The sequence below is a fragment of the Protomyctophum bolini genome, assembly GCF_963924005.1.
Source record: "Protomyctophum bolini genome assembly, chromosome: 8".
NCBI classification, from domain to species: Eukaryota; Metazoa; Chordata; class Actinopteri; order Myctophiformes; family Myctophidae; genus Protomyctophum; species Protomyctophum bolini.
In genome coordinates this window covers 35824069-35848200 of record NC_137869.1, presented here as the reverse complement: position 1 = coordinate 35848200, position 24132 = coordinate 35824069, and the positions used below count along the sequence as shown (strand labels likewise).

Below are 24132 nucleotides of genomic sequence, written 5' to 3'. Positions count from 1 at the left end.
TGTAATGGACTAATAACATAACAGCCTAAAGCTATGAGAGAGAAGACCATGTTTGCAATTGCTCTTGTAGCGGCTGTAGCCTATCACGCAGTTTCCCTTCTTTATCTATATGAATTCATCACACAGACTCAGACACACACTGACACTTCTCATTCCTGCACGATCTCAGTCTATAGCAGCCTATTCTGTTCAATATCTCACTCTACCTTTCTCTTCTCTCTCCCTGTCTCTCTATCTCTCTTCCTCTGTATCTACCTCTCTCCCCTCTCTATTTCTCAGTCTTTTGCGCTCTCTACCACTGCCCCCGTCTGTCTCTCTCTCTCTCTCTCTCTCTCTCTCTCTCTCTCTCTCTCTCCTCTCTCTCTCTCTGTCTTTCTCAGTTCAACACACACACACACACACACACACACACACACACACACACACACACACACAAACAGCTCTCTCTTCAATTCAATTCAAATGAGCTTTATTGGCATGAGAAAACATACGTTTACATTATTGCCAAAGAAAAAGTAACGAGAAAATAAACGTGTAAACAGAGTTGTGTTACATTAACACTTTGAGTAATACTATCTTGTGAAACTACAAAGATTGTGCATTTTCTGTCAGAGATAGTTGTACATCCATATAGGAGACGCTTTATACTCCCCAGTTCAACTCTCTCTCTCTCTCTCTCTCTCTCTCTCTCTCTCTCTCTCGCAGTTCAATTCTCTCTCTCTCAGCTCTCCTAGTTCAACTCTCTCTCTCCCGACCTTCAGCAAACAACCTAGTGGTGGATAAAGAATAAATAAACTCCTCCTCTGTGAGTGCAGGCGCAGAGTGGGGGGGGGGGGGGGGGGGGAGGAGGGGAGTCAGAAATTGGAGGAGAGCGCTATGGATATACATTATCCTACAGAGAAATTCAAATGCCCCTGCTCTCTCTGCCCCCCTCTCTCTATGCCCCACTCTCTCTCTCTTCTCATCCATATGCATTGGGAAATCCAGACACTTTATTCAAACGGGGGGAACACCTTATGGTGAGGTTCAGTTCAGGATTATGATCAACTAAAGTTTACACACACCGCCTGGCGCCTGTTGTTGGAGAGCGGATCTAAAAGACGTGAGCCGCTTATTATTATGTCTGTCTTATTTGTGTGTGTGGCGCACTGTGTGGCCGACCGTGCGTGCTGGCGCGTGCGCGGATGAGAGTGATTGCACGCACGGGATTAAAAACTTGTCGCGCGCGCCGGCCGACTGAAGCCGTTATTTATGACCGTGTTCCACATCACAGGTAGCCCTTGCTCAACACGTACACGTACACGCGCACAATCACGCGTGGTCGCACACGGCACGCTGATGCTGCGCAGGCGGCAGGCAGCACACGACGGAACCCACGTACACGCACATACACGCGCATACAAGACAGAGCGAGAGAGAGGGAGGGGTTGTCTATTGTTCGCGTCTGGACCAATCGCAAATCGAGTATTCTGAGACCCGGCTGACCAATCGGCGCGCCCCGTCCAGTCAACGGCCCCGCCCACCAGTCTATAAAGGCGTGAGCCCGGGCGAGCGGAGAAGCCGCTGGCAATCTGACCATTATTTTCTCCTTTTAAACTATAAAAGGAACAAAAACACAAAACCAAAGCCGTCTCATTTCACCTTCTTCAGGTAGACATTTGCTTGTTTCTCCAGCCCTCCCCCTCATTGAAAGAAGGATAAATCTAACCATGGCGGACAGTCAAGTCAAGACTAAGGAGACCAAAGGAGAACTGAGCGCCAAGGTAAGAGGAGATGCATGGATGGAGAGAAGGAGACTACTATAGACTATTACTAAAACAATCCTCAGTGTTATAATTTTAACAGTTCGTATAACTCCCTGAGTCTGAACGTGTACACACGTGACCGAACGGACCCGAGTGAGAGAGCGAGTCCACTTGGACTCACGTTTATACTTTGCACGCTCTTGAGTTAAAAGAGATTTGGGATTTAACCGTGTAGCCAGGTTAGGCTGCTGCCTGGAGCCCACCGATGCACTGTTAAGGTAAATGATGGACGAGGAACTCTGGTTTCTGTAGTAGACTAACATTGGACCTCAAGAGAGAGATTGTGTGTAGACATAAGCCTAATAATAAACTGACCTGCACTATTTAGTGTCAGCACAGACGGACAGGATAGTGGGGGGGAAAGAAAGCGTTTCCGATCGTGCAGCTTTGTAACACTAACATTGACGATCCAAATAAGTGCACAGACAGACAGGCAGACTGAACTGGAACGAACTGTTAGCCCCCACGGTCTAATCATCATCATCATGCCTCTGTCCGTGAGCCTTCAACCAGGAATGAATAGACTCCAGCCTCCCGACATCACTGGACTGTACACAGTAAAAAAAAATCCTCCTCCTCACTGTTGTTCATTTAACTCTGAGTGGTGGTGGAGCGTCCATTTGGTTCCATTTGTGCAGTCTCGTCGGAGTTGCAAATGGATTAAAAAAAAACACTGAGGGTTTGACTGTGTGGGCTACTAACATGTTTGGATGTGGATAATGCTTCTTTTCACGGCTCTTAACTCCGTCCCCCTGTTTAAGTCAAAACTAAACAGAGTCCATTGTTGATTATTTGTTAGGTATTCAGTGAAATCCCCCCGGGGCGCGCGTTATTGCGTGCCTCTCCGGTTGCGATTAATTATTATTTAGGGCTATTAGTATTATTAGCCGATTAGGATATAACATTTACTTGTTTTTTTATTTTATTTATTTTATTTTATCTATAATTCCCTGGTATTGTCACAGACAGTTTCACATGCGCCGGCGCTTTTCTTCTTCTCCTTGACGCCCGTAACGCGTGCCAATTCCCCCGGCGAGGTGACCGTGGTGGAGAGAGAGGGCGAGAGCGAAAGAAAGGCTCAGGCAGGCTGCTGGTTGTATTGTTTGTTTAATGATGAGCCCCCGGGTCGCTCTGCCTGCTGCCTGGGTTCGGCTCTGAGTCTCAGTCTAATCCGCTGACTGGAGAGAGAATTATGGAGGGAGACAGATAACGTTTCCATTCCATATCACGCTGCTCGTCGTGCGTACGGTGCGTTATTACGGCCCGTGTACCGAGCGAGCACAGACGTCTCTCTCTCTCTCTCTCTCTCTCTCTCTCTCTCGCTCTCTCTCTCTCTCCTCTCTCTCTCTCTCTCTCTCTCTCTCTCTCTGTTTGAATGCAGCTCGTGGTTGCTTTCATTTCTTTCATTCAGTTAAGTATTGCGAGCAGCTGGTGCGAGGAGGAGGAGGTAGAAGAGGGAGGGCACGACCGTTCACCGTCGTCTCTCTCTCTGTCTCTCGTCTCGGGGGACGGAGGGTTGGAACTCTGTAGACGGTAATAGCCTAGGGGTTAGATAGGCTTTTCCTCTGAGGTGGAAAGCCTGGTGACGCGAGGTTATGTAGGCTACTACTGGTAGACTATAAGCCGCAGGCAGGCAGGGTGACTCTGCCTGGCTGGGCAGGAGGAGGGTCGCCACGGCTCCGGGGACTGGTACCCTACTACTACCGTCTCTAGATCACTCACTCTGCTGACATCACATCATCACGCATCGCCTGCATGCCGCGCGTCTGCACTCTGACACTGACATAGGTTACATGATGTGATGATAGATGTATGGACATAATATTATATATATAAATAGTTGTAGGTAGGCTATTACAAAGTCCAGGTCTCTCAACATTAGTTGTGTGCGTGTGTGCGTGTGTGTGTGTGTGTGTGTGTGTGTGTGTGCGTGTGTGTGTGTGTGTGTCAGTGTGTGTGGTTTATGTAAATGATTACTATAGGCATTGGAAATCATCCTGTTATAGTGAGACGGCCCGAGGCAGCCGCTCGCTCGCTTGTGATTGGGTACTATAGAACATTGACAGACAGACCAATTAAAACAGAGAAAAACACAGCAGCTTGAACTAATCTATCAGGACATGCAAGCAGAGGTGGATTTCCTCATTGTCTTCTGTCACACTCACAGTAAGGGGAAAAGTTTCTGTCGAGGCAGCACTTATCGCCTAATAGGGTCCCAGACCAATGTAAAGTGCATGTTCTCTAGTCTTATTTACTGACAGAAATAAGTTGGGAAGTTGGGAATTTGCACATAGGCATATATTTTACATTACCTCATATTTCTATTACCATACTTGAATAATTTAAATGTGTTCTTTCTAACACACAGGACTCATTATTTTATTATTATTATTATTATTATTATTATTATTATTATTATTATTATTATTATTATTAGGCTATAGATACTTCTATAATTTACATGGTATGTATGTATTGTATATGTATGTATGTATGTTTCTCTTTTTGAATATATGTGTGTACACACAAAAAGAGAAATAAACCTTCCAAGGAAAAGACTGCACACTCCAGGATATATATATATATATATATATATATATATATATATATATATATAATGCCCCTCTCAGCTTTAATTATGGGCTAAAGTAATCGTCACTTGTTCCGCTGGAATTTGTAGTTGTTTTACGGGTGTGTCTTTTGGTTTCCTAATGAGACTCAGCTCTGAATGGACTACAAGCATTTATAGACAGTGTCATGTTGCAACATGGTTGCGGAGAGCTGGGAGGGATTTAAAGAGTGCCGACCAATAGGAAGCCATAAAATCTTAAGTATCACATTTCAAATGGAAAATGAATGCAACATGCCTTCCCCAACAAGTTTGGGGAAGGTTAAAGGAGGAGGGAAGAAAGAGGAGAGAAGGGGGAGGGGGAGAAACAACATCTCTGATAGATTCCCGCTCCTTTCGAGAGTAGGCAGTTCCACCTCCTACCACGAAAGAATCAACCTTAGCTTCATGTGTGTATCTAGTTAAATGATCACATATATAACACAGGTCTGAATGTTTTGTTCTAACATTAAAATCCAAGTCAATATATAATGATTCAATTGAGGACTGCAGACGGAAACATTACTGAACATTGCAGTATGCCCAGTTTAGTTTGGGCATGTCCCAGTTTGCACATTAATAAAACAATCTCATACCAAGAAGACATGGCAAAAAAACATTCCATAACAAGGCATGAAGTCATTTCAGATCAGACCTTGGGGTGAATATAGTTTATATGCAAGTGCCAGATGTGTAAAATGTGCTATAACGTAGGCTACTGTAATTCAAGTGTACCATTAGTGTGTGTTTCACAGCCTTGTGGTGCAGTTCTGTCCTTGGAAGTGGGCCCAATGGGGAGGTTCCTATCTTCCTACGAGATAACAACACATACATGCTTTACCCTCTTTGCTCTGGCTTCCTGAGTAAACACCTTGAATTGTAGTAAAGAGAGATAGAGCACACTGAATACCATGACATGTGTGTATCTGTTAACAGGCGAGTTGTGTGTGTGTGTGTGTGTGTGTGTGTGTGTGTGTGTGTGTGTGTGTGTGTGTGTGTGTTGTTTCAGGAGCTGAAAGAGAAGAAACTGACAGAAGAGAAGGAGAAAGGGAAAGACAAGGCTGCCAATGGCAAGAGCAAGAAGACTGTAAGAACAACTCCACTGTTTCACCTTCTTTAGATAGAACACAGTCCTCCTCTCTGTTCGTTTGCTGAGGTCAACATAACTTGAGTGATGAACTAATTTGACCTTTCAATGGTGTCATTCCTCCCCCCCCCCCCCCCCCCCCTCTCTCTCTCTGTCTCTCTCTTAGGAGGAGGAGAATGGAGAGCAGGAGAATGAGGTAGAGGAGGAAGACGAGGATGTTAACGAGGAAGAGGAAGAAGAGGAGGGAGAGGGTAGGTGACTGGAAGAAACTCAAGAAAGGGATGAGCTGACAGCAGAAACCCAACCGGACACTTTCTTTCTTGGGCCGTGACGCGCAGCCAACAATTTGATGCAAGGGAAATAGACACTTGCATCAAGAATGGCGACCAATAGTATGTTGTCCTGTTAGCGTTGTTCTTTGTTGCCCTGTATGTAGACATTCAACATTATGCCTGATCCATTTCTGTTTAAGGAAGTACTTACATAATATGTTCATATGTCCTTCATGTTCATATGTCCTTAAACCCTTTAAAGACAAGTATAGAGACAGTAGTTTTACGCAGCAGTTGTCCCTGCTGTTAAATCTGACCACCCACTCACTGTTTACACAGTGCAGTGGTTCTCAAACACTTTCATGTCAAGGACCCTCAAATTATGTATTTGGCTGCGGGCCCCCATTTTATAAGATTTTGTGCCAGGAACCCACATAAGAGAAGATTTCTTACATTTTGTGAAAATAGCTAAAAACTAAAATAGCTAAAAAAAACTTACGCACAACGGTTGGTTTTCAACCAGCCAAAATTCTCACATGTCTCCCCCCTTCTCCGCTCCCTCCATTGGCTCCCGGTTACTGCCCGTACAGAGTACAAAACACTGATGCCTGAGGCCTACACAGCTATGGCACCACCATATCTTCTAAGTAAGTCTGATCAAACCCTACAACCCCCCCCTGCTTGCTCAGATCAGCCAACACAGGGAGGCTGGCAGAACCTTCACTAAAGGTTCACTCCCAATCTTCCGCCGTAGTCTTGAATACTCACCTCTTTAGACTCCATTTTAGCCCGTAGCACTTGCTGTAGCACTTTCCCCAGCCTCGACGACCTTACAGGTGTATGCAAAGGCTAAACTTATGTAATTTAGATAGCATATTATGTAGACATAGCACTCTATAGTGTATAGTTTCATAGATATTTCTACTGTTGACGGATGTTAGCTTCTTAGCTTGCTTATGACTCTTGATGACTATTTGTATGCATCTGATGTATTACCATGTGTTGTCCTTGCTTCCTACTGTAAGTCGCTCTGGATCGTCTGCTAAAATGAATGCCTAAATTGTAAAATGTAAAAACTAAACCGCTGCGGGCGGTGCAATATGAAGATTAACACCACTGTGGGAGAAATAACAGTAGCAATACAAGTGATACAAGTTCTGCATTCAACATTTTACTTGAGTAAAAGTAACAAAAGTAAAATATGCTTACAGAACCAAACATAAAATGACTCAGTGTGCAAATTTAAAAAATCATGTTATTGGAATGTATTAGATTGCATTCATGCATCAGTAAGTAATAATAACCTAAATTTGCAAAGTAACTAAATAAAAGTTGTCAAATAATTGTAGAGGCGTAGTGGAGTAGAAGAAAATGGAAATACACAAGTAAAGTTAAACTACCTCAAAATTGTACTTAAGTACACTCCCTGAGTAAATGTACTTAGTTACTTTAAACCGGCGATTCACACCAGCAAATATCAAGTATCATGCAGGGGTCCTACTCCTTAGATGTTGTATATACTGTGTATTGAGAGTATTGTACTGCTGACATACAAACAAGAGTGATTACATTCAGTTGTTCAAATTATTATGACACAGTAGTCACAGAGTGCCACCTGGTGGCCACACAGATTAATACGACTGAACACACTGAAAGCATGCACACCTTACAGTTGAACCTTTTATTTATTTGCATTAATATAGATCAAATAAAAATAAATAAGTTTCCACCAAGCTGTTGTCTGAGACCATAAAAGCCTCAGTCGATGGCGCGCAAATAGAACCTCGCAAATACATGCCTGCTACTCTGTTAGAGCAAAGCAACACACTGAAAGCACAGCTAAAGATAGGAACAGGAAATCCATTGTTCCTATTTGTCGACTAGATTGTAACTGGCATTTGAACTTGAAGTAGGTGTTTTGTCCTTTTCACGTTTTACATTATATCTATAGATGTTCTATAGATGTTCATACAAGTTAACCACCAAAAATGGCTGTTATGGTAAGCACAGTGCAGCTTTTAAACATCTAAAGATGAACGTACCTCAAATAAAATAATGTGCCACTTTTGCTTCAGTAATAGCCTTTTTTCAACAGTACAGAGAGTTGAGGGGAAAAGAAAACAATTGAATGTCTTGTGCTGAACTCAGCTCTTCAGGGCATCGAAGGTTGACTGAATTAAATATAAAGGGGTTGTATGTGCAAACAAAGTAAAAATTCTCCATCAAAGGGGAATACTGCTTTAAATATATCTAGCTGAAAACTCCACCATTTAGCAGCGCATTCCAAGATAAGAACATACGTCGAAGATGAGAAAGAACTTAAGTGAGGTTTGCGTAGATGACATTCTCTGAACTCTAATTGTTTTTCTCCCTTCACTGTTTTAAGGGTTGCCGTTTATATTTCAATTGAACGACTGAATGATTTCCATTCTGTGTGCGTGTATTCAGGTGACGACGATGATGATGACGAAGATGACCTCGATGGGCCAACGGGGAAGAGAGCAGCTGAGGAGGATGATGATGATGAGGTGAGAAGGACCGCTTTTTCTCGAAAGAACACCGCTTCAAACATTATAAAGCTTTCTTACAGCTGCAGGTACAGTTGGATGATGCAACACTCTACTGTACCTGCAACTGTACCGTGCTGTGTGTCAGCATTGGTGACTGGCCACAGCTATGAATAGATCTCTATCCAGCAGTGGTGCAAAAAGCACTCAGATGTTTTACTTAAGTCAAAAAATATCAACACCTGCAATATAGAAATATCTGTTAGTCCAGAATTCAAAATGTAAAAGTAGAGGTGCAAAAGTATTGGCATAAAAATGTACTTAAAGTACCAACAAGTACAAGACTACAAGCTCTAGCAGTGATTCTCAACCCGTTTAATTTCAAGGACCCCCAGTTTTACATGCATTAGTCTACGGACCCCCATTTAATGGCATTTCTATCTCTGGGACCCCCAATTTATATTGTAAAATCTAAGTTAATTTAACTCTGAGAGTGTACAAATGGAACCAAATGGACCATTTGTACACTCTCAGAGTTACAGACCCAATTCAATTCAAAGGAGCTTTATTGGCATGAGAAAACATTTGGTTCCAAACTATCATTTAGCTGGGGTCCTCCTGGAACTCCGTCAAGGACCCCGGATCCCACTTTGGGAACCACTGCCGTAGACTAGAATTAGTCCCTTTTAGTTGCAGTCGGGGCAAACTCTAAAATTGCAGTCCATGGCTACTGCTATAACAACCAATGATTCATCGTCAGGTTATGTTCAGAAAGGAGAAGTGTGTTCCATGTTTGAAGCCAACCCTTATCAGCTGGGGTCATTGCATTTGTCCGTGTGTACGGACACATTGATGACCCCTGGCTTATCAGTTCTGGTGCAACAACAGAGCACCCGGGCCTGTGCACAACGGGACCAAACTCTCTGTCCGTGTCGTGCGGGGGAATAGAAACCAATGTGCTCAGAGTGTGTCACGTCTTTGTTTCCAGGAGGAAGTTGGAACCAAGAAACAGAAAACTGATGACTAGAGATGAGCACCCCTCTGCCTGGAAGACGGCAACATCATCAACAATAAACAACAACAACAAACAGCCAGTTTTCTAGAATACCCTCAAGACTTCACGGTCCTCCCTTCTTAACAAGAATACTTTAAAAAGGAGAATTTGTTTGTATTTTTATTTACATTTTATATTTTTGTAAATATTGTCAGGAGGTCGGCCATTTTGCGACAGTGATCTCTCTCTCTGGTTATCAAGCGGTGCTTTGAAGACTTTTAGATCCATGATATATACTTCATCTATCTCCCGTCCAGATCCTGTACAAGCGGAACGATTCAGCCAAACATTCCAGTCCCACTCCTGATCTTAAGGAGGCTGTGTCGTTGTCAACACATCTACGTGTCCAACTGTGGATTACACACAAATGTGTTGATGTTTAATATATAATAATAACACAAGTTCTGGTGTAAGTAACACATAACGTGTCATCCTGTGCGTAGACTGGTAGATGTGTTGAAAAAGAGCAGCTTTTTAAAGAACGTTGTGTGTCTATTACTGTAGCTGTACCATACCATCCAGTGGTAGTTTGTATGAAACATCAAGGCCGTAAGCTCTCTGCTGTCTGTCCGTCCGTCTGTCCATCTGTTATTATGGCCTGATTTTAATGGTTTTTATGTCCGTGTTATTTTGTTGAACAATAAACGGGGATTTGATTTTGTTTGTTCTTAACTCTGTCTGGATTAGTTTCTGTCTGTTAAAGGCTACATCTATCTGCAGGAAGAGACTAGCTGTGTGAGCTATATGATCTTTTCCTTGCAGGCTAAACAAGGAAAAACCTTCAGATAATGGTCATATACGTAGATTGTATTTATGTAGGAGCAAAAGAGTCGGTTTTTAACCCTGATCTTCTCCGAGCTGATTAAACACCAACAAAAAATGTTCTAAGGTGGTTGTCCTTGTTTAGAAAGCCAGTAGAAGATCAGATCTTTGAAATGTTGTTAAAAACTGGTCTTTTGTGCATGTGGAAAGTGCAGGCACATAGGGTTAAATATCAGATTGATCCTATTCCTGTGGGTATGTAGTCCTAGAAGTGATTGTCATAGAAGCTCATTGTAAATGCCTCATCATGCCTTAACATGGAGAAAACCTGGTGAATTATTCTGCTGAATAAATTGACCTGAGTTAATTGTCTTCTGATACACACTTCTTGACCTCCTCTACCTCGAGATCTCTTTCCTCGGACTACTCCAGTCAGTCTTCACCTTTTACTCTCTTCTGGCACACATTTAATTTACATCCCTTTTCTCAATCCTTCCTCTCCTTTTCTCTTTATACCGTTATTTCTGTCACCCTGCCATACTCTCATCTGACATTTCCCCACGCAGCCTGCTCATATCCATGAAAGCAACACTTTCTGTCTAACACTGGACAGAAAGTGCTAGCCACAAGAGGGGGCTCTAGGGCAGGCTAGGGGCATGTGCATATGAGATTCAGTTTGAGTGGTCACCTTCCACTAACCTGGCTTTTTGTTTAATTTGGAGGGGGGTGGGGCAATTCTGTCAGGTCTGTCAGGTGTCGCTCAAGTGGGAGCGAGTCCTAAGAGCCATACATGCAGAGTGCTTGCTTGCCTTGTACTATTACGGCATTGTATCAAAGGAGTCAAGCCACCTAGAACAGCATGTGTCTGTATGTAGGGCCTACCTCCCAAATAATTATTTGCTCAAATACGTATGTCCCCCAACTCTATATTTGGGCAAGAAGACCATGACGCGCACGCGCGTACGTACACACACACACACACACACACACACACACACACGCACACGCACACGCACACGCACACACACACACACAGCCTAACCCCCAGTCTTTCCTCTCTTGTCAGACTGACACACCTGCAGCAGGTTCCCCAAATCATTCTCACCTGCCTGCCAGCCCAGCCAGGCTATTACCAACCCAGACACAGACCCAGCAACAGCTCCAAACAAACCCTGCATTGTTCATCATTTAGGCTAGAGATCGAGCCTTACTTTTCAGTTACTTAATTTTGTTATTTTATATGTTCACAAACTATGTAATGTAGAATTGCACATCTGTAGCCTATAGTCTACATTACAATACTAAATGAGACTGCAGAGCATTATTTTTTTCTCTGAAGATTTTGAAGATAATCACCTGGCTGACTTCCAGTGAAAAAAAGGTATGACAAGTGACTTATCGAAACATTCTGCAATAAACATCACATGGGGGCACTATACACATTGTTACATTATATACACACAATTTAAAACGAGACAGGATCTAGTAATGGCCCGGCATCCCTGTGCATATACTGTAGGCCAGTCTGGAGCCATCCCATATAAACATCAAGGAAATAATTCAAAACAAGTCTCTGAGTCATCATCTTGATCACCATATGAAGTCTAAATAAATCACTATGCCAGCGAAAAGACCTGTATTCTACTGTACTCTACTACAAAAGCAACATGTATTTTCTGCTACAATGTCAGTAATTGGATTAATTTGGATAAATGTGCACAACTGGTGAGTGGTGAGATATGGCTGTAAGGATGAAAATGGATGGTTCAAATCACTGTGGGTGTAAGGAGCATTGTGGCCTCTAGGTGCCACTAGTGGGGCTTTTAGAGTAGCAAGTCTGGCCACTTTCTTTTCCAACTGTATTATTTTATATACCTACTCAATACAGTGGACCAATGGGTATACCCTCCATAGCAAAAACCTTACCCCTTCAGGGACAAACAAATAAATTAACCTGAACCTGAGACGTGTACACGAATGTCCCTAAATGCATGTATGTATGTGACACTTGGTTGTGGCAGTTATTATAGATACTAGAATTTCGCGGGCCTTCGGCCCGCTCATCCTAGCGGCGCGCAGCGCAAATTGGAGGAAGGAAATTGTGAGAGGTAGACAAAGTCACAACATTTAAAATGTTGGTCTCAGTGTATTTTTTATGGAGTCTGAGTGTATTTGTAGGAAAGAATTGTCATGGCTGGTTCTTGCCTTGACAAACATTCGGAGCAGGAGACGTGCGAAAGATGAACAATATATGATTTATTAAATAATAGGCCTATATAAGGAACTAAAAAGAACTGCAGTACTTAACATAACAAATTATATGGAATGTGTAGTCAGTGAGTCAGTGGTGTAGGTGTAGTGTATGGATGTGTGATACATGGTGTGGTGCATGTGTGGATGGAAAGAACAATCAAACATAAAGGAACGGAGGCATGGAGGCTAATGAAGGGAGTGGAGGCAGCAGGTGTGGCTCCTCTGGATCTCTCTTCTCAACTGGGATGAGTGTGGTATTTATGGCCTCTGGGAGACACCGGGCCCAGGTGCTCTCCCATCAGCCATCGGGCCAATGCCCTACCCAGGCTCACCTACAGGATGAAAGTTAGGCAATAGGCAGGCACATCCACTACTCAGTATGTGTGTGGGGTATCACACTCCCCCCCCCCCCCCTTAAAGTCGTGGTCCCAATAGGAACCATGACTGTCCATTTATCCTACATACATTTACTATACATCAAATGAATTAACATGTTACATTTTACAATTAAGTGCACTATATTCATCAAATGTATACCTACGGTTAATTAACGAAAATGTCCCACTAATCAAAAGATTTTACATTTTACAATGAAGTGCACTATATCATTTTTAACATGTTGTTAAAGGAACAATTATATTGGGCAGCTGATCCAGAGGAGGGCGTGGAGGAGTGGGGTGATGTGGAAGGGGTGTTTCTGGTTCCAGAGATTGTCATGGTTGAGCTTGTAGAAAAGGAGACAGAAAAGTTTGTCAGTAGAGCCTGCATAATGGGAGAAACATGTCCACCAGGGCAGACGTGAAACAAAGGATAGTGATTTGTTTGATCATAATCATGTTCAGGTTAGCATCAGTTTTATATTATTCAGAAATGACATGTGTAGAAATGACATATGTAGCAATGCAACAGCCTTACGTGAATGGGGATTGTAGGGCCAGGAAGCACAGCGCGAAGCAAGGCTTGAAAAACCACATTGGTAGTATGATGTTCCGGCTGTCTTTCTTTCTGCTTTATGGCATAGGTGAGAGCTTCTGTGGGAGCAAAGGTTGACAAAGTCAAAACATGTAAAATGTTGGTCTCAGTGTATTTTTAATGGAGTCTGAGTGTATTTGTAGGAAAGAATGTTAATGTTAACAGTGAACGCAGTTGTTGTGGAAAGGCCAACTTAGTAAAGGAACACTTATATTGGCCAGCTGATCCAGAGGAGGGCGTGGAGGAGTGGGGTGATGTGGAAGGGGTGTTTCTGGTTCCAGAGATTGTCATGGTTGAGCCTGTAGAAAAGGAGACACAGATAAGGGATGACTCAAGCACAAAATGTGAGTGTTAATGTTAACAGTGAATAGTAGAAGAAGCTGCAGTTTTGGTCAGTAGAGCCTGCATAATGGGAGAAACATGTCCACCAGGGCAGACGTGAAACAAAGGATAGTGATTTGTTTGATCCTAATGATCTTCAGGTTAGCAGCAGTTTTATATTATTCAGAAATGACATGTGTAGAAATGACATATGTAGCAATGCAACAGCCTTACCTCAATGGGGATTGTAGGGCCAGGAAGCACAGCGCGAAGCAAGGCTTGAAAAACCACATTGGTAGTATGATGTTCTGGCTGTCCTTCTTTCTGCTTTATGGCATACGTGAGAGTTTCTGGGTTACCCGTCCTTGAGCTGGCAACATAAAGCTGTCCGTGAGTGAAGACAGGGGACGAAAGCCAGACCCCCACTCTTGTAAGTGTGTGTCCTTGGGATTTGTTGATGGTGGTGGCAAAAGCGGTGCGGACTGGAAACTGCCGTCTGGCCCACACAAAGTAGGAATGTTAATGTTGAGGATCAGCAATGAACTTGATTCTAGGGATCAGGACTTCCTTTTGTGTGGCTGCAATTTTGCATAGCAGCAGTTTGTAATCAACATGTTAAATTGTACAATTAAGTGCACTATATTCATCAAATGTATACCTGAGGTTAATTAACGAAACTGTTCTACTAACCAAAATATTTTACATTTTACAATCAAGTGCACTATGTCATTTTTAACATGTTAGATACACTACTACAATAGTTCAAAGTGTAAAACACCCTTAGAGCCCTGGCCTTGCAACACCTGGACCCTCCTCCCCCCCCAACAGTGAACACAGTTGTTGTGGAAAGGCCAACTTAGTAAAGGAACAATTATATTGGGCAGCTGATCCAGAGGAGGGCGTGGAGGAGTGGGGTGATGTGGAAGGGGTGTTTCTGGTTCCAGAGATTGTCATGGTTGAGCCTGTAGAAAAGGAGACACAGAAAAGTTTTGGTCAGTAGAGCCTGCATAATGGGAGAAACATGTCCACCAGGGCAGACGTGAAACAAAGGATAGTGATTTGTTTGATCATAATGATCTTCAGGTTAGCAGCAGTTTTATATTATGTGTAGAAATGACATATGTAGCAATGCAACAGCCTTACCTCAATGGGGATTGTAGGGCCAGGAAGCACAGCGCGAAGCAAGGCTTGAAAAACCACATTGGTAGTATGATGTTCTGGCTGTCCTTCTTTTTGCTTTATGGCATAGGTGAGAGCTTCTGGGTTACCCGTCCTTGAGCTGGCAACATAAAGCTGTCCGTGAGTGAAGACAGGGGACGAAAGCCAGACCCCCACTCTTGTAAGTGTCTGTCCTTGGGATTTGTTGATGGTGGTGGCAAAAACGGTGCGGACTGGAAACTGCCGTCTGGCCCACTCAAAGTAGGAATGTTGAGTATCAGAAATGAACTTGATTCTAGGGATCAGGACTTCCTTTTGTGTGGCTGCAATTTTGCACAGCAGCAGTTTGTTGTTGAGGGTTCTCAGGAAAAACAGTTTGGTGCCATTGCAGAGTCTGAAGTGTGATTTATAGACAATTAAAGGAGTTCAGTGTAAACAATGTTGTCAGTTTTGCCCTCATCATTATTGTCTATTAAAACTTTGACAGCACTGGCTTTCTTTCCCCTAGAGAAGGCTGTGTACAGTTGGCCATGTGCAAACACAGGCTGAGGCAAGTAGATGCCAACTCTGTCATTTTCCTGGCCCTGACCTTTATTTATGGTAACGGCGAAAGCTAACCTGACAGGGAATTGTCGTCTGATGAAGGTAAAGGGAAACTCCTCACCTCTGTCATAGTGCGGGATCCTTGGAAGGAAGATTCTTTCACCTCTGTTTGTCCCTAGTGCAATTTCACACTCAAGTACTTTGTCCATCATCTGCACCAGCACCATTCTGGTGCCGTTCTTGAGAGTGCGGTCGCGACCTGATTGCAAGTTTCTTAGTAGCATGACAGGAGCTCCTAGTTTGAGCTTCAGGTTATGGTCAGGGATTCCAGAGGGTGTTAGTGAGTTGAGGAATTCTATAGGCAGAGAATCCTTGTAGTTGTCCTCTTTAACTGAGTCAGCTGAAAAGTAGATTTTCTCTTGTCCAGGGAACTCAGCTAAGCACCTGTTGTTGATTTCGCGTATGTCCTTGTTTAATGGAGTGTATACAGTGCCTTTAAGAAGGTTGTCTTTGTGGACACAGCCATTGTGCAGGTCAGGAAAGGTGTTTGAAATGAGAGTATCCATATCCTTTACCAAGTGCTGTGGTGGAATGTGGACTTGAATGGCAGTATCTCCATGTGTGATTTTGTCTTCCCCCAAGTCCAGGAGGTAGTTGGCAAACTCCCTCTCAGCTATGTCAGTCCTCATGTTGAAGTGTAGTTTGTGTTCTTTCATGAGAGGATAGAGTGGAGACATTTGGATGCAAGCTCTAACAATTTGGGCTCTGCTTGCTCTCTTGATAACGGGGAGTGTCTGCCTAGGGTCTCCACCTAACAGGACAGTTTTGCCACCCCAAGGTTGGTCAGAATGCATCAGGTCCCTCAGTGTTCTTTCCACGCACTCTACATTGAAGCGGTTAACACTGAAGATCTCGTCCCAAATGATTATGCTGCTTTCTTTGATTAGCTTAGCCAGGGAGGACTCAGCTTTTATGGCACAGACGGAGTCTTCAAAGATAGGGATTGGTATTTTAAATCTTGAATGAGCTGTCCTGCCACCCTCAAGGTTCTGAGCAGCTAAGCCTGTGCTGCCAACACACAGCACAATGCCATTCTGTGCTCTAATGTTGGCTGCAATGACCTTAAATGTAAAGGTTTTGCCATAGCCTGCTGGGGAGTTGAGAATGAATTGTCTTGTGATGGTGTCCTCTTTTGGTGCATTCACTGCCTGATAAACCGCCTGGCAGAGTGCCATCTGTTCCACATTCAGTAGAGGACTAAGCAGCTGTACAATTTCTTCTTGTTCTGTGTTGTTGAATCTTTCTGATGTGAAAATTTGTGTCAGCTTTTCCTGCTCAGTTAGTGGTGTTGGCTGTGGCATGTCCGTGTAGTTGGATAGACGATTTCCCATTTGTGAGAGCTCATCATCCAGTGCAAGTAGTACCTGGTTGTGGATAAATGCCTTGTCTACTGCATCTGTAGGGCACATCTGTGCAGTGGCTTCTGCATGGAGGAAGTCATCACTGAGCTTTTCGAAGAATTCTTCAAAGAGGTGTTTGGGCTGTGATGGGTGACAGTATTGGAGGATGATAGCAAAGGTTTCTCTGAGTTTTCTTGAGGATGCATAACTTGAGACTTCATGCATGGCAGTGATCCATTCTCCATCGTCCTCCAGCAAGCCCATGGCTCGTGCTGTGTCTTTGAAAGTTGTGTAGTGGTTGCCCTCATACACTTTAAGGTCGTCATAGCTTGTTGGTCCCCTGATATGAGCCAGGAGCATTTTTAAGTAGAATCTTTCTCCCTGGAGTACTGATACATTGGACATCCTTCCTATTGTCGTTGGAGTGTGCGTGTGCGTGGATGTTGGAGATCTTTCCTTCCACATGTGGCTGTTTGAATTCCAAGTGTAGTGTTCTGGGATGTCCATGTACAGATGTTGCCTTGCGTGATGGTCACTGACATTTAGCTGGAAGAAGGCCAGTAATGTAGTGGGTTTGGCTGCTGTCAGGGCCTCCTGTGCATGGCCTTCTGTGAAGATGACATTTTGTTGGCCTTCTGTGTGGATAGCGAGACTGAAGACAGCAGGGACTCTGTGCTGGATTTTGTACTCCATTGTTCTCCAGTGTGCGTCATGAGCATCAATTGTCCTGGCATTGATGAATCTGGAAATCTCATCCTTATCTTCAATGGTGACAGTGCCAACATCAACTCCCTTATGGATGTACTTGTAGAGGTACTTGATGGTGTGAAAGGAGCCGACAAATTCAACATTAATGTGGCACTTGTACTTCAGAAGGACCCAGGGGTTGTAAGGCACGACCCATCTGCTGTCGAAGGTAAAGCCGTGCTTGCTAGCAGTGTGACCGTTGATGGGTCTTCTGTACTCTGGGTAGCCATGGCCATTGTGAGGTAGGCGAGTTTCATCACAGTATGCTTTAGGGAATTTCTTGGTACAGATGCCATTGACCATGCAGGGGCTGTTGGGGTTGACTGTTCCACAGGGTCCATGCAGCATTGTTTGAGACACCAGCTCATACAGCTGTGGCTCTGTCTGTGGGTTGGGTATGTCTGCCCTAATGATGTGATCGATGTCATCAACACTCAAGGTCTCATGTAGGAGTAGGAGGATGTGAGCGTGTTTCAGTCCTCTCAACTGTCCCTCAATGGTGTGTACTCTAGCCTTCATGTTCCCAAAGACACCCAACTTAATGTCTTTGAGGAGGTTATCCAAGAACCATTTGAAAACTTTGTTAACAATGTCTGGTCTGTCATTGGGCTGCTGTCCTGGAAAGAGGTTTTGCAGAACACCGTCACTCCGTGGGTTTGCAGTCATGGTGATGAATAAGTCAAAGTTCTTGTATCTGGCTGCTATTGCAAGGGCATCAAGATAGTGCTTGTACAGGTATCTGGGGCTCCCAGTGTGGCTAGCTGGAAGAATGATGCGTTGACCAATGTGGGCAGCCTCAGTCTGTCCTGGCTGGGTTTGTTGAGTAGCCAGGATGTCAGACAGACCTGAATACTGATGTACCCTGTATTTGTCTTGCAGTTCCTTCCTCCTGTAGAAGATCATCCGGCAGCTTTCTATCTTGCTGTACTGATCGCAAAAGTACTCTTGGCCAAGTCTCCCCGACCTCAGTAGAGTGTTGAAGGAGGTAGTTCTGGGATGCATGTGGAATCGGAAGAATTCTTGAAGGCTGACTTTTTGTGTGGTTGAAGTTGCATGAACTTTCATAATGTGATTATCAATGCTGTAGCCGGCATCTCCATGTGGCAAGATTATGGGATAGGCGGTTGGATCATACATAGGATGGAGTGCATTGATTCGTGTTGTTTGTCTCTGATTAGGTGCATTAGCTGCAGTTCTGTAGAGTACAACATCCCTCGGCTGTGTTTGTTCCCCGGGTGCCAGAATAACCACATTAGTCACATCTGGATTAAGATGACGTTTGTGTGCTCCCTGTGAGCTTTTGGCCTTGAACACAATGGTGAAGTCCTCACTTGGGTTGAGGTTGAACATTTCCGCTCCGCTCTTAAAGGACCTGACTAAAGGATTAACTGTTTTCAGGGCATCCTGAATCAAGGTCAAAGTGTCTTCCCTAACTCCATCTCCCCTTGCGTGATGAAGGCGGTTCTTAATTTCATTGTCTTGGTCATAGACAAAGATTTGTGAGTATTTGGGTTTGTGTGTGTTGTCAGGAAAGACTGCTGAGGGAGTGAGGTGGTACATCTGGCCACTCATCTTGAATGGTTGTGGGCCACGTCCTCTGAAGTTCATTTTCGTGCCAGACACAGACTTAGAAGCCATAGAAACCAAGCCATTGTACTGTCTGATGTTGTCAAAGAACTCCCTTGACTGTGGTGACGTTCTGGCAAACAGAGATGTTAGTGCAGGAGGTGGGTCCATGAATGGTTTGAGTTGAATTTGGCCATAACGGCAACAGGCACTGAAGGTTTTTTTTCCAACAGGACCTTTTGACGTCTCCCAGGGGAACATGAGAGCATGGCATGAAATGCAGACCGAGTCCATCCTAGGTGTCTGTAATGGATTGCTGTGTGTAAGTAGTTGAGGTGGTGTCCAGGCTTTTCGGAAGTGTGTTGTCTTTTGTCTGGTCATGCGTGATTGTGGTTCTGTGAAGGTAGATAGGAGAGTATTAATGAGTTATTAGAAGTGATGAGAGTTGTGAAATGTATGCATGTTAGGTCATGGAGTGAATGGTTATCAGCAAAAGTGCAGTACAGGGGTAATGGGAGAAGATGAGTAGTTAGTTACCTGTGGCCAGAGGCGTTTCCAATGAGCGGGTGTGTGTCGTTGTGTGGTGGCTGGCCTCATGATGCTGAGCTGTAAAGGTAGTGGTGAAATGTAAATATTGTGTTGTTAGAAGTAATGATAAACTGCAAGTGTAGGTCATCAATGGAAGAAGTGTTATTTAATGATGGTGTTGTTGCATTAAAGTGACACACACACACACACACACACACACACACACACACACACACACACGTATGTTGATAAAATGGAGAATAGGAAAGTGCATGCAAGCACAGAAAGATAACAATGCACGGGCTTGAAAACTATTAAACACAGACAGAAGTTGTCAGAAGCACACACATGCAACATGTTATGAACGTGTGATTACCTGTTTCTGGTGCTGTTGCGTGAGTGGAACGCTTCCGTTTGGCGTTGCGTGTATCTGCTGAAAGTGATGTGCGTTTTTTTCGTGGTCTGATGTGTGTTTCTGGGGGTGATGTGGTAGTTGTCCTGTCCTCATGGCTGGGAGCTGAGATGGTAGGGGAGAAACGTAAATTGTATGTAGTTATGAGAGCTAATGTTATCATCTGTGGTGCAATAGTTATGTAATAATGCTGCTGTGCATTAATGCAGTCAATTTAAATATTTGTGAAGTTGGTAAAGCACACACATGCAACATGTTATGAACGTGTGATTACCTGTTTCTGGTGCTGTTGCGTGAGTGGAACGCTTCCGTTTGGCGTTGCGTGTATCTGCTGAAAGTGATGTGCGTTTTCTTTGTGGTCTGATGTGTGTTTCTGGGGGTGATGTGGTAGTTGTCCTGTCCTCATGGCTGGGAGCTGAGATGGTAGGGGAGAAACGTAAATTGTATGTTGTTATGATAGCTAATGTTATCATCTGTGGTGCAATAGTTATGTAATAATGCTGCTGTTGCATTAATGCAGTCAATGTAAATATTTGTGAAGTTGGTACTACCATGTGGGTAATGATATTAGTGTGTAGTTACCTGTGGCCAGAGGCGTTTCCAATGAACAGGTATGTGTCCGTGTTTGGTGGCTGTCGTCATGCTGCTGTGCTGAGATGGTAGATGAAAAATGTAGATATTGGGTATGAGAAGTAATGATAAACTGTATGTCAGTAAAATGTGTTATTGCAGAATGTCAGTAGTGCATACATAATGTAACATAGATGTGTACACACACACACACACACACACACGCGCACACTGAGCAGGGGGGAGGTGTCACTCTCTGTGTGTCACACGCACACACAGAGCAATGCAATGGGCTGTATAGGAATGAGAAAGCAATAAGCATACATTGACATTGGCAAAGCTGAAGGTGAAATAATGGCATCCCCATGCATCAAATGTCTGTTGTGTAGAAATTCTGAATGTCCATGTAATCTGTGTTTCTGTGGTAAGGCTGCTCCAATTAATTGATGAGTCGTTATGGAGTTGCTGAGTGATTGGCAACTAATGTAGTGATAGATTAATTGAATGGGCCTGAATATATCTGTGTAGGCTGCAACAATGATTTCATAAAGCGTAGTTTAAAATAGTTTTGAACAGGCAACTAATGTAGTGATAGATTAATTGAATGGGCCTGAATAGATAGATAGATAGATTTCTTGATTTTTGTGTCATGCACCAAAGGCGTCCAGCCCACATGGGCTTACAGGACACACCATGTCATTGCATTCAATATTGCATTGTGTACAATAAACAGATATGTTTTGTTGATATTCCCTTTTTTTTTTGTTACACAAACAAAACATTCTGCCTTATTTCCCACGCCCTGCATAAAAAGTCTGGCAAAGCAAAAGTACCTTTCCTAAAATAAAATTCCAGTTTTTCATAGTCCTCCAACCAGAAAAAGTCTGCAAATGTGTTAATGCTTCATATAATGGGCAGTAAAACAAAAGATGATAGATTGAACAGGCAACTAATGTAGTGATAGATTAATTGAATGGGCCTGAATAGATCTGTGTAGGCTGCAACAATTGGCGTGCTTTGTGTGAATGGCTGTGGTGAGGTGAGGTTCACTGTAACTTTTTAGACATTCCACAGCGCCAGCGCCATGGGGGAGGGAGGAGGGGCACACACACACACACACACACACACACACTGGGGCCAGCGTGTAGGCATAGTGTACTGTAGTAAATATAGGCGACTAATAATGTGCATGGAATGGATAGTGCATGAGTGTGCCGGTTCAGCGCACAGGCGCAATTGCGATGTATGGATAAATGAAATTATTAAGCACGCAACATTGAGAAGCATGCAACATGCTGTGTGATTACCTGTTTCGGTTCGCGACACACACACACACACACACACACACACACACACACACACACACACACACACACAGGGCGATGTATGGATAAATCAAACGAACGATTAAGCAAGAAACATTGAGAAGGATGCAACATGTTCAGCGCACAGGCGCAATTGCGATGTATGGATAAATGAAATTATTAAGCACGCAACATTGAGAAGCATGCAACATGCTGTGTGATTACCTGTTTCGGTTCGCGACACACACACACACACACACACACACACACACACACACACACACACAGGGCGATGTATGGATAAATCAAACGAACGATTAAGCAAGAAACATTGAGAAGGATGCAACATGCTGTGTGATTTACCTGTTTGGGTTTGTGTTGCGCGACTGGCTCGCAAAAGTTTGGAGGCACGCGTGTATTTAGAAAGTGCGCTGCGTTTTCTTCGTGGCATATTGTGTTTGTGGGGGGGTGATGGCAGAGTATATTCCAGTCCAGTTGGCGGTGGCAAGCATGAGTCGTTGTTGTTTGTGTCTTTGTTGTTGGTGGAGTGAGTACGCCTACAGTGCAGTCAGAGAGTAGTTCACAGGTCACACACAGGAGCAGTGAAAGGGGGAGGGGACTTGGGATGGCAGTGTAGAGTAGGCACGACATTGAGGGGTAGAAACCATCCCGGTCGCGTGGTTCATCTAACGCGTGTGTCACTGTGAAGGACTGGCCCCATTAAGTGAACGTAGTTGGCGTAGTAGACGCCAACATGACGATTCTGACGTAGGCTGTTGAGGTTGAGCAAGAATAGCGTGTTTCAGAAAAGTAATATTTAAGCAGTAAATAAGGCATTTTTGGCGAATGCTATGTAGTCTATGTCTTTTGTGGGAGTGTGCAGGTTTTATTTTGCATAGAGAGATGTGTGGTGGAAGTGTGGCTTGGTCGGAGATAGAGCACGAATGAGCGGCCAGGTGCTCATGCACCCCTTTCTATTAGGGTAGCAGGATTATAGATTTCCCAAGGCCAAAATTATTTGGTGAGCCTGTTATTTGCTAGTTGAACCCTGTGTAGTGACCCCTTTTTTTAGGGGGGTAATAACAGCATAAGTCTGCTACATTATAAATTGTACACATCATTCTCTTAATGAACAAATAGTGAACTTTTATTGAAGTGCTTTAAACGGTTTCTTTTAACTCACTGCAGGCAATCAAGGTTACAATTATATCATACTAGAATTTCGCCCGCCTTCGGCGGGCTCATCCCAGTGTCGTTGCAGCGCAATATGGGAAGAAGGAAATTGCAGGAGTTGACAGACTCCACTTCATGTTTCAGCTGTGTTTTTAAACTCAGTAGTGTGCCCTGCACACAGCGCACACTCGCAATTGCAGCTGGAGGGCGACGCGACACACACACACGCCCAAACACACACACACACACACACACACACACACACACACACACACACACACACAGAGCGATGTGTGGATAAATCAGAGATTTGGGAAATGTGTTCTGAATGGGCCTGAATATATGTGTGTAGTGTCCTTTTGTGCACTTAAACCTCTCCAGCTGATCCAAAATGCCGCAGCTCGCTTGGTCTTCAACCAGCCAAAATTCTCACATGTCTCCCCCCTGCTCCGTTCCCTCCACTGGCTCCCGGTCGCTGCCCGCACAGAATACAAAACTCTGATGCTGGCATTCAAAGCAACCAAAGGTATGGCTCCCCCATATCTTGCAAGTATGATCGAACCCTACAAACCCTCCCGCTCACTCAGATCAGCCAACGCAGGGAAGCTGGAAGTACCCTCACTAAAAACGCCGGGACAACACTCCACACGTCCCAAACTCTTCTCCCTTCTGGCTCCAAAACTGTGGAATGCACTTCCCATTGCAGTCAGAACTGCAGCATCACTCCCAATCTTCCGCCGTAGTCTGAAAACCCACCTTTTCAGACTCCATCATGGCCCATAGCACTTACCCCACCCCCTTAGATAGCAATTCTGTAGACTTAGATAGCATTTGATACAGTCTTATAGCATGTTATGTAGACAGCATAAGTGCATTGTATGTGCTATTGTCATAGCACGTCATAGTACATATGTATAGCATAGTAATATAGATGTATAGCTTATATGTATAGTTTCATTATAGATATTCCACTGTTACTTTCTTAGCTTACGCATGTTTCATGATAAATGTTTTTATGTGATGTATACCCATGCTTTTTTGTTCTTGCTTAATGTAAGTCGCTCTGGATTAAGAGCGTCTGCTAAATGCC

At 43.8% G+C, this 24132-nt stretch overlaps 2 protein-coding genes and 1 long non-coding RNA gene across 4 annotated transcripts; 1 reads left to right on the top strand and 2 right to left on the bottom strand.

Moving 5' to 3' along the window:
- The first annotated feature begins 1544 nt into the window (after positions 1–1544).
- Positions 1545–10005, top strand: ptmaa (prothymosin alpha a). Of its 2 annotated transcripts, XM_080770339.1 has the most exons (6): positions 1545–1763; positions 5423–5500; positions 5667–5751; positions 6363–6419; positions 8221–8300; positions 9268–10005. In XM_080770339.1, the coding sequence occupies exons 1-6, from the start codon at positions 1710–1712 to the stop codon at positions 9304–9306; spliced, it is 393 nt and encodes a 130-aa protein (XP_080626465.1). In that variant the 5' UTR covers positions 1545–1709; the 3' UTR covers positions 9307–10005. The 2 variants fall into 2 exon arrangements, with proteins under 2 accessions (XP_080626465.1, XP_080626466.1); XM_080770340.1 differs by lacking the exon at positions 6363–6419 and having other exon boundaries at positions 1546–1763.
- Positions 10006–12250: 2245 nt separating this feature from the next.
- On the bottom strand, positions 12251–15248 carry LOC308320619. The gene is made up of 4 exons (XR_013964547.1): positions 14785–15248; positions 13876–14603; positions 13264–13619; positions 12251–13072 (listed from the first exon to the last, which is right to left on the bottom strand). It is a non-coding gene; the product is annotated as an uncharacterized lncRNA (long non-coding RNA).
- A 23-nt stretch (positions 15249–15271) lies between these two features.
- LOC308320216 (uncharacterized protein) lies at positions 15272–22365 on the bottom strand (the record flags this gene model as incomplete). Its single annotated transcript, XM_080770534.1, has 7 exons — positions 22233–22365; positions 20578–20646; positions 20270–20410; positions 19960–20100; positions 19593–19661; positions 15389–19450; positions 15272–15303 (listed from the first exon to the last, which is right to left on the bottom strand). Exons 1-7 carry the CDS (start codon positions 22318–22320, stop codon positions 15272–15274), a joined length of 4602 nt encoding a protein of 1533 aa, XP_080626660.1. The 5' UTR covers positions 22321–22365.
- Positions 22366–24132: the final 1767 nt, after the last annotated feature.